We start from the raw sequence: 11,111 nt of genomic DNA, 5'->3' as shown, positions 1-11,111 counted from the left end.
CCAGTTGGACGTGCCTTTCACGTTTTTGATAAGGACAAATTAAGCACACCTGTGAAGGTTATAATGCATTTTAGGCTGATTTCCCAAAATCCTATTATCCCTAACTTTTTCTGAGTAGTGTACGTTTATCGTGTATTCACATCACTGCTGTTAAGTTACTGCTGAATGGTTGCATGAAGTTTCTTTTACATTTTGGGGATAATTCGTATAGTTTGATAAATATATATATTGAAGAGGTGTATGTATTGTGTAGTTGTCAAAGTGACCTCCATCAGATCATTACTATTTTACATGCCTTTTGTTTGGAAGGACCTCAAAGATGACATTGTGATCATATTTATCTTTTTAGTCTCAACAGAATAGTGCCTCATGATACAGTAAATCAGAGCTCTTTCCTTCCTTAAAGTTTTAAATTAACTTCGCGGTTCCAAAAATGATTGTCCATCGTGCTTTTTTTTTCCTGACAGTAATGTCAAAAGTTTAAACTTAAGTTGCCTTGTTCGATGTTTACAGAAGGACTATTACTTGTCAAGATTTTCTTTATTCTGCCTTTGTAAAATGATGCGGCGTCGTAAGTAAAGCAGTAATGTGTCAAGTCAGTGGATCTTTACGCTCGCTCATGAGAAGAATTTTTCATGTAATCATACATGATGCTGTCGGTTCGGGTGCTGCTGTGTCCAAATAATTGTCCTGTAATTCCAAAGTTTTTATATATATATATGATGATGATATATATATACACACACACACACACAGACACACACAGTATGTAACCCTTGTTGCCAAATCAAATATCTTTCTTCACCGTAATGTCACATACTCAACTTGTTGGTTACTGGTTATGTTTCCCTACATGTCAATGTGAAGTTTACCATTTGCTTTCAACCAGCCTTGCACCTTTGTGGGTAGTACTATCTTCATCTGAATAGTGTGACTAACCACAAAGGAAGCCCCCCCCCAAAAAAAAATCTCTTACCTCTGACTAATGTTTAACTGTCAACGCTGGTAATCGTTCAAGTGACTTGAGATATGTGTGAATGCAGCCTTGTTTTGTTGTGACGATATCAGTTACACTTATCCAAATAAATACATTTATATATGCATATAAGACACAGCACGGGTGTTAAACTTGAAGCCTGCAGGTCAGATGCGGCCCGCCATGTTATTTTATGTGGGGCCTCGTGAAATTTTGCCACCATTTTTTCATTTTAAGGTAAGGGTCAAGTGGTATAACTGCTATAACGTCTCATGGTTAGCCACATACTAGTGTGTAAACAAACCCTGCAATATTTATAGTTTACTATTTTGTTGCATTACTGTGTCAAACCTTGAACATAACACCAAGACACACATAGTGTACAGTGATTTTTATTTTCCTGTTTTTTTTTTCTTTTTTGGAGGGGCAAACCATTACACCCCCAGCGATTAATATAATTCACCCCATGAGTTAGTCATAACGCTGCCGTGGCCCCCCGTGAAAATAAGGTTGAGACCCATGCACGAAAGGTGTTCTAAACGTATTCCCATTACATTAGTGAAAGCTATGAGAGTGTACATTCCAAAAGCCTGTTAAAGAAATAATTGTGATCTGCCGTACATTGCAGATAGTATTTTTGTCCCTGTTTCACACAGAAACTCAATCCCACGGCCAATGGTATCAATGTCAATTTTATCTAACGGAAAAAAAAAGGACAGGTCTGGTCTTGGGTTTGCGTATAAATTCCAACTTGGAGGAAATATGATTTGAGACTGATACATTAAATTATGGTTTGCCCGATTGCAGGGTTAAAAAAAAAAAAAAAAAAAAAGCGGCTCGGGTCGCTTCATTGTTGCAGGTCATATTCACTTCCAACTTCATTATGTGTTCTCCGCTGCATAATTTATTGTGGACCGGTACGGGCTCTTCCATATTTTCCAATAAAAAGTTTCAGGTCTTTGTCGTATCTTTTTAACTGAATCCTTTTTATTCATGTCTTTTGAAATTCCTTATCATTCAATCCAGAGGTAGGATATTCTCGATGATTCACGTTAATGAGTGTGGAGTACATGAAGCATTATTATTATACTGTACATATTTGTTTGCTTTTTAAGTACAACTAGTGGCATCAGAATCACATAAATACAACCGTTTAATAAAATAACCAAAATTATACACTTGAAAGAACTGCAGCACTCATGCTTAAAAATGTATTAGTGATTTTTTTTTGTGTGTGTCCATACAGTCCAATGTACTATTTTCACAATCTCTTTATCATTGCAGTTGTAGGTTGGGTGTGTAAAAAGTGGAAAATGGACTCTATCATACCAACTGGTGTTAATATCCATTTTGCCAAATTGACTAATTGAGAGGGCAAATGTGCAGTGAAAGACTATTTTTTATTCAGTTTTAAGGTTAAAAATAAACAGCCGAGTACTGTACAGTATATCATTTCAAACCTTGCATTTACAAATACAATTATTTGCCCGTACATATATTTTTGGAAACCATCCTCTAGGATTTTCTGGAAAACTCACCTTTTTTGTACTCAGGACAAAGTGTTGTCACATATTACTGCCAAAGAAGTATGTTGAAGTGAATGGAGGAGGTTTATTTACACAAAAGTAGCACTTTGGCACCGATCTCTATACGTATATTTTTAAAAACGTATTGGGTGCAATCCCTGCTGGTCATAATGAGAACAACCAATGTTGAAATACATTTACTCAGTGGTTTATATATTTTATTTTCTTCATTTAATTTTATTTATTATTACAGTATCTATTTCATTGGAAATTGAGGATGCTGGGTTAAAGGCAATAGTGTACACACAGATGATATTTAGTTGTACCTCTGTGGCTCTCGGAACTGAGTGAGTGTGAACAGCCGCTGGAGCCAATTGTCAATTATGATGTTTATTGTCCAGCACACAACCTTTACAGGGGGAAGGGTACCCTTCCCCTTCTTTCCTCTCCTCCAGGCTAATTTGGAGGCTAGTGACACCGGCCACTGAGCCTCAAACTGATAACCATTTCTCCCCTTTGGATTTCCCTTGGGGAGGCAACAAGATGGAGGCCCCTTCTTTAATATACTGAATCTTCATAGTTGCCTAAGGGCCAGTATGGAAAGTATTTTTTATTTTATTTTTTTTAAAATCACAACTATATAATTTAACCACACTGGAACGTAATCACGGTGCACTTTCAAGAAATAAAATGTCCCAGTGTTGTGGTTTTATTCACATATACAGTACAAACATTCACTTTTTTTATTTTGTCACTGAAGTGCATTTGAAAGACCTTAGCAGCAGTTCTTCATATACTGTAAATGTACATCATTACACATTGAGGATCTCTTGTCAACATGTCAGATACATTTTTTTACATATGTACACATTGGTAGAATATTGCCATTTAAACCATTTCTGGAAACTAATGAGTAAATCTGTCTGTGGTGAATGCAGCTGACACACGTGAGAAATAAAGCTTTATTCATTTCTATGAGATGAAAATGCAATGTTTGGAGGGGTCTTGTTAGTTTGCTACAAGACTTCCATTGCTACCCAACATGGAAAGCACTTAAAGGTACAGTGTGTGCGCTTCTGTATGAATATTGGAGTCGGGCAGAATCTCAATCTGAATCTGGTTTGAAAGATCTACACAATCGTTGTTTACAGTCGTTGACCACAACATTGGACACATGCTATATGAGATCCAATGCAAAAGCTTTATTAAGAAATATCAGGGATACCTCTCAGTATGATGCAAACTACAACCACAGTAATACACTTGTGTCAACCGAAAGGACAATATTTTAGTGGAGGTTGATCCAGTTTTTGGACTGAACTGAACTTTGGCAAACATTCCTGTTGTGAGGGAGTACTGCGTATAATATTTGATAGTCAGTGCCAACTGTCAGGAGAATTAAGGTGTGGCAGTTTATTTGTCACCATCAGGGGAAAATTATATTTATTACATGCATCAACTCGCCACAACACCAGAACCACGTGCAGAAACAAACTAAAACCTCATGAATGTTAAGTGAATACTTCACTGACAGTGCCAATTTTCCCCAAAACTGGGCATGGTTACCATGGTAAAGGCAGATTATTCATTTTTTTTTAATGGGATCTCTTTAGATTATTACATTGCCACCACGCGTGGCTGCTTTTCAAAGTCTTGGTGTGAATGTGATGCATTTACTGTATCTGTTTGTTCACACCTTGACTTGATATTCTTCAATAATGAAGGCGTGTGCGTGCCCCTTGGGACTGGGGTGAACACAGGTCAAATAAGCCCAACATGGAATTGCCAGAAGACGTCTCTCTCACTGCTTCCGTGTTATTTACAGGCCGGGCCACGCCGCTGGCTGTCAGTCTCCCCAATCAATGTGCAGCCGGCACAGCCGTAATGCAGATTAACAGCGACCTGCATGGAGCAGGTAACAAATTAAAATGCTAAATAAACTTGGGAGCATTTTCTAAATCGGTAATAATAATGGGGCGGCACGTGTAGGTGTGTGTGTGGAGTTTGCATTTTCCTCCTATGCTTGTTTTTTTATTTTTAAATTGTTCATTTTTACTGCCACTTTCAGCTTCCGCCTACACCCCAAAAATAAAACCACGTTAAATTAACTGAACAATGAATAATTGAAGAATGAACCAAAAAATGAAATGCTGTGGAATTTCATATACCTGTTGAAGTATTTGGAAGGGGAGAATTAGAATAGTTGGAATCAATTCAGAAATTTTAAATTATACAGTGAAGATTGGAAAATTTTAGAAATGTGCTTTCTGCTTTGAATGGATTTTTAATACTATTCATAATCTTTTAGGTTGATAAGATCATGACCAGTTTATTTATTTAGTTAGCTTCTGTGCTCAGGCAAAAAAGCAATAAAGGTATTATTATTACTGTACTATTATTATTAATATAAAGGTATACTTGACCATCACATTTCCAAGGAACTAGGTTGTAGTAATGTTTGGCGTTACTAAAACTTGTGTACCTATGTTGAAGTGACTTGAGCGCTTCCAGGCATGTCAAACTCAATTTTGTTAGTTTCCTGCAGGGGGCCATTTAGACTGGGTAACCATAGAAACCGCCTCATTATTGCATATACATGACAAATACTAAGATGTCAAGGATTCAGTTACTGTAAAAACAAAGAATTAGTTGGTTTGATATTATTACACGACAATTTGAGTACAGATTTTCGCAAGTATCATAAGAATTAAACAAATGACCAGATCTGGCCCCTGGGCCTTGAGTTTGACACCTGTGATTTAGACTAAAGTAGTGCTTTGCTGCCATCTTGGTGCAAGGGAACTATGTTGAAGCGAGTTGAGGACTTTAAACAAGAGTAGTGCTTTACCTAACTTACCTATCCTCCATTATTTATTGGAAAACTCACATATTTGCTGTTTTTCTGCTCAGACCAAGACCCCGACTAAAATTATGACAAAAATATTACACTAGAGAAATAAATATTTCTCTGGTGCCATCTTTTGGCATTTAGGCAGGGTGTATCCCTGTCCAATAGAGAAGTAGCGCTCTGCTGCCACTGTGTGGCACTTTTTGGCAATCAATCTTTTTTTTTTTTGGGGGGGGGGGGGGGGAGGGGAATTGCAAGCAAAGGAAAATGTAAATATAAAATGACCCCCCCAAAAAAAGGATCTTTTGTGGCATCTCATTGCACCTATTTTTGTTTAAAGTCAAGATTTTTTCAAATTTTGGATACATATTCCTTAAGAAGAGTACTTGTCCTCTTAAATAAAACAATACAAATCTATGATATAAGCATAATCTTGCTCATCATTAGAACATGATGATCATCACTGTAGAGAATAAGGTCAAAAAGGCCTTTGTGTTCAAAAAGTGATGTGCAGTATTGAGATGTGGATCCAGGTCAGGGCACAAAAACCATATTTAGCACGAAAGCGGCGAACGGAAGAGTCACTCCCTCCATCGTCACCCGCACTCGCACTTGAGGAAGCGGTAATGGCCGCGCTCGCCGTGTACCTCGTCTCCTCCCCGACCCAGCGGGGTGTATTAACCTGTCGTCGTGTCGTGTTAAACTGTGCTGCGCTCAAAAAGCAAGGCTGCGGCGGAAGATTGACAAGGAGCTGGGCTGGGGGTGAGGAAGGGGGGGGGGGGTAGTGACGGAGACAAAGGAAGTGGCGAGAAAATGGGCGAAGTCAGAGGAGGGCAACCGTAGAAAAAGGTGAGGATGGGTCGGTTGAGATGCCATTGAATTGTGTCTCTACCTTCTTTTTGTCTCACTCCCTCCACCCATCCCTTTCTCTTCCTCTATCACCCGTCACCATGACAGGGCCAGTAATTGGATGTGGTCCTCATCCCTCCCTCCCTCTCTCTCTCTTCTTTCCTCTTTTTCTCTCTCTCTCCCTCGGCTCTGCTCCTCAGCGGGAGCCTTGGGGCCCGGAAATAGCTGATGACAAGATAGCGGCTGCCTTTCATTTAACTCAAGGTTACCCCACCCTTCTATGACAGACACCACACCTGAGAGGTGGGGGTGCGGGAGGGTGTGTTGACATTTGTGCGTGTGTGAGTTTAAAGGAGATGTTGGCTTGAGAAAAAAAAAAAAAAAAACCCTCAATCCCTTTTATTTCCTGTTCCTTTCAGCACGTCCAGTTGACCTTCCGGTGTTTGCATTACCCGGTGGAGTGCATGTGTGTGGCACATTCACAACAAAACACACACACAACGATGACAGCTTTCCACTCTCGATTATGCATTGTGTGTATGTTTGCAAAGAGCGCGGCCCCTGCCTTACCCTAAAAAAAATAAAGGTCAACACATTCACACTTATCTACATGCACACACTCACGCACACACTCTAGTCCAACAGCAGGAACTGTTCCTGCTCAGGTGGTTTCTTCACCCAGGTCCCCAGGCCTACGTCTTGCAGGGACCTGAACCACTGCTGCTTGGCTGTCTGGTAAGGGCGCGCCGCCATCTTGGCCTGGCAGTACGTCAGCTGGCTGTCATGTGGGCGGGACGCGGGGACCCCCACCTGGCAAGGGCAAGAGAGCGAAAAGGGATGTGACAGAATGCAGTCAAAATGCACACGAATCAGGGATGAGAATGACCAATTTGGAAAAACACAGAAAATGTCTGCCTTGGTGGGGGGTGGGGGTGTGTGTTCCCCCTTTGGCCACAAAGTTTTTTTTTTTTTTTTTGTTTTTTTTTATAAAACACTTAAATGGTGACCCCTTGTTACTTCTAACAGTATAAATACAGGGCAATCACAATATTTTAAAAACTCAAAATATGAGTCCATCCATCCATTTTCTTTGCCGCTTATCCTCACGAGGGTCACGGGGAGTGCTGGAGCCTATCCCAGCTGCCAACGGGCAGGAGGCCGGGTACACCCTGAACTGGTTGCCAGCCAATCGCAGGGTACATCGAGACAAACAGCCACACTCACAAATCACACCTACTGGCAATTTAGAGTGTCCAGTTAATGTTGCATGTTTTTGGGATGTGGGAGGAAACCGGAGTACTCGGAGACAACCCATGCAGGCACGGAGAGAACATGCAAACTCTACACAGGCAGGGTCTGGGATTGAACCCGGGTCCTCAGAACTGTGAGGCCAACCGTGCCGCCTCAATAGGAGTCCAAACAACCAAAATAATTTTGCCAAACTTCAGACATAATTTCTATCAAATAGACTACCGCATTTATACTTCAGAAATAAGTACACAAGTAATTCGTTTATATACGTGAGCGATAAAATGCGTAATCTACAGGGCCAGTGCTTCAGATAGGCCTAATCGTATTGACAGTATTCAATTATATAATGTTTGAGAAATTTATGTCCAGCTTATCTTTGTATTTCCTGGTTTGGATATGCTCCTGGATATTTTTTGCTCCTATTGGAACACAGAGAGAGTGCACAGCACTTTGCCGGGAACGTCCACTTTTTGTATGTGTTCGGTTAGACATGTTGATTCGGTTTTCGTTCCTATCTGCACAGTTGCACTTTTTTCAAGCCATGCCCATCTGAAGCAGTTTTTTACCCTGTGGTTTTTATCAATTTCCCTGGCATCTTTTCGTTCCGAGACTTTCGCCATACTGGCACATGTGCAGACCACTTGATAACATATGCGTACGTATGTCTATAAATTATAACTATGCCGTAGTAAACAGAATGCTTCGCTATAAAATGTTAATATCAGAGCAAAAATACTGATGATATACAGCCAAAATGCTCCCGGAAATCGTAATGTTGTCATTATAAACACCAAATTTAACGCAAACATATAGCAATGCCGTAAACAGATAGCATTGCAGTTTTCCGCTAACACATCTGTGACTAATTTCACGACGAGCGTTGCCGATTGATGCTGGCGGCCAGTCTTGATCACAGCCTTGCGCCGCGTCATGCCGTAACCCCCCCTACACAAATTTTCTCAACGGATTTACATCTTTTTAAAAAAATGACAATTTCAACTGAAAAAACTCCGAATCCTGCAAATCCGCAGAAAATTCTCATCCCTGACACATATATATATTATTTTGAGAGCGATGCTTTGTGAATGCTCTTCTCCGCAGCAGAATAAAATGCGCTGGAACACACTAGAGGTATGCAATGCAGGGAAGAATAAAAATAGGAGATAATTATGCCAATCACGGCAGTCAAGCTAACTCAGTCAGGTGCCTCATTATCATCAAAGATTTTATTTGTACTAAGCTAACAAATGGCAGTCAAAAACAATATCGTACCTCTCCGCTTTACCCTTGGCAGAGGTAAAGAAACAAATGACAAGAAACAAAATGGCCTGCAAGGCTAAAGGTTGTGGCGGTGGAGCGAGCGAAGTAGACGAGCAAAACAAACCGAATGAGGTGGCACAAATGCATTTAGGAGGGGCTGCGGGGGGTGGGGGGGGTTCGGGGCCTTCAACAGCTGTGTAATCTCCCCCATTTAAATTTCACAAGCAATTGAACATTCTCGGCGCTTTCTGTGCGTTGCTTTTGTCGCAAGGGGAAACAATGAAGATCAGCGCGGAGACAAAGAAGGGGGGTGGGGGGGTGGGGAATAAGAACGCCAAAGTTTCTTCTGGAGATTAGTGTGACTGCTCTTGCGTGGTCCTTATGTGCATCGTGCAGGGAACACTTAGGTTAGGAGGGATTGGGGAGGGGGGCGCGTCGAGTACTTCACCAAATAATTATCGTTTTATAGTCATTATGCGTTAACGGCCGCCATTTGGCGATGAAGCCGCTTTCTGTGACATCAAGTTTCTGAATGGAAATGAGAGAGCGGCGAGGTCTGCCGTTAAAGATCTGCGCCGGCAGGTTTCGATAAGCTGCAAACACAGCTCACATCGGCGGGTCAACATATTTATCTATTGGAGGAAGACAAATGTGTTGTGCACGTCTTTTTTTTGTTGATGTCGTTATCATGGATCTTCTGATAATGTGCGGCTGTGTTCTGATAAAAATGGGATGGTATTTTTTTTTGAAAATATATATGTAGCAATGAAGTATTCAAAATGCACATTGACATCACATTTTGTCATTTTCTATTCAGCACAAATAGCCGGGGGAACACTATTGTCAACTTCTTTTTAAACTCATCAAGATTGCTTTATTGACATTTTAATATAATATACGGTTATTTTTAAACAAGCGTGCCCGATAAAAGTGTTCAAATGTTGCAATGTCTGCCCATTTTGACGTTGTGCACCTTTATAAGCTTCATCAGCCACGAGAAAGCGGCGCTCAATTGGGATTTTTATTTGACGACTTTTCATAGACTTGAGAAAAGGAAAGTTGACAAAGCAAAAGGGCAAAAGCGAAATGAACAACGTTCCAAAGTGTGAGCGTGTCAAAGACGTGCGCTCCGGTGTCGCAGTCGCCGGCTGTTATTGCAACAAGGGCATCTTGATGGCGCAACCTGCGTTCTTTGCGCAATGACCTACCGCCATTATTACTGCAGACACGGGCAACCTCCCTTTGTTGTACTAAAACATTACACAATAGTTGAACTTCTCCCAAATCGGATTTCTCCGAGCAAAATTGCTGAACACATTATCAGGTTTCAGAGAGGCGTTATCTTCGGTTTGCCGTGAGGAGCTCACAATGGAATTTTAACCTTGAGGGAACATTTGCCACTGGAATGCTCTGTGGGAGTAAAATAAATCAATTTTGCCTGATCCACAGCTGAGACAAGAGGTTAGCGTTGCACCTGTAAAAATAGTAGATGGACGAGTTTCTTGCCGATGTCAAACCCTTCATAAAAACACAATGCTGAAAAAGAAAGTGAGTATTTAAATCGCACGCCAGTTGTAATTCCTTACTTGTTACATACAAATTCTTGAGAACAAAGTTAAAGGTCCACTGTCATGAAATGCAAGATTTTTAGTATGTTATTAATAAAAAAAAAAAAATGGCAGCCGGTATGGACCCAGACGTTTTTTCACCACAAAACATGATTTTGACGTACATGGCTTTTTTTTTTTTTTTTTTATTTTTAACTCCCGCAATGAAAATCCTCTCGAGGGATTTGTTTTCGAGAAGAAGCAGGAAGTGACATACAGGGCAGTAGCGCACTCAAGCGGTCTCGTCTGTACTATACTAGCTTTACCCACTGGAAGGTAGCTCGTTGTTCTTTCGTGTTAGCCAAAATGCCGGGTCGTTGTATAGCTGGATATTGCTTGAACACTCGGGAGGATGGATTCGCTCTTCATACTTTTCCAAAAGACCCGGTTCGTCGTGAAAAATGGACTGCACGAGTGCAAAGGACGAGAGCTTTGTGGCTTCCAAATGACAGGTAGGTGTGTATACGGCTACTAAAAAATACAAAAGTTTAGGGGTGGGACGTAATCCTCTCATAACGTGACAAAACATCCGTGTACGTAAGTCAGGGGTGCTAAATGTGTTGATGTGCACGTCGAACGGCTTCAGCGCAGCAGCCGCAGAAGGACGGCCTCCGCAGGCCTTGTGGCTCGCCGCCGGCCTTATCGACTAAGTTAAGCCGGCCTTGTCAACACAGCTTCAGCCGGTGTGGCTCATCGCGGTGCTGTGCCGCGGTGGCTCATCTCCGCCGGGGAAGTGGATAGGACAGGGATGCGGTTTGGCAGCGGCGTTGTCGTTGCTCGCCGGCATCGTTGTT

General features: G+C 41.2%; 1 protein-coding gene across 5 annotated transcripts in view; it reads right to left on the bottom strand.

Moving 5' to 3' along the window:
- Nucleotides 1–3,900: 3,900 nt before the first annotated feature.
- Nucleotides 3,901–11,111, bottom strand: part of adarb2 (adenosine deaminase RNA specific B2 (inactive)) — a 150,865-nt gene continuing 143,654 nt past the window's right edge. For 3 of the 5 annotated variants that reach the window (XM_061805078.1, XM_061805081.1, XM_061805082.1), the window contains exon 11: nucleotides 3,901–7,009. In XM_061805078.1, the coding sequence (XP_061661062.1) occupies nucleotides 6,833–7,009 (177 nt within the window). In that variant the 3' untranslated portion in view covers nucleotides 3,901–6,832. The remainder of the gene's footprint in view (nucleotides 7,010–11,111) is intronic. The other 2 variants (XM_061805080.1, XM_061805079.1) reach the window with 2 other exon arrangements.

The sequence above is a fragment of the Syngnathoides biaculeatus genome, chromosome 19 (assembly GCF_019802595.1).
Source record: "Syngnathoides biaculeatus isolate LvHL_M chromosome 19, ASM1980259v1, whole genome shotgun sequence".
Lineage (NCBI taxonomy): Eukaryota > Metazoa > Chordata > Actinopteri > Syngnathiformes > Syngnathidae > Syngnathoides > Syngnathoides biaculeatus.
Note: the sequence above shows the minus strand (reverse complement) of the source record. Positions and strands in the feature narration are given on the sequence as shown.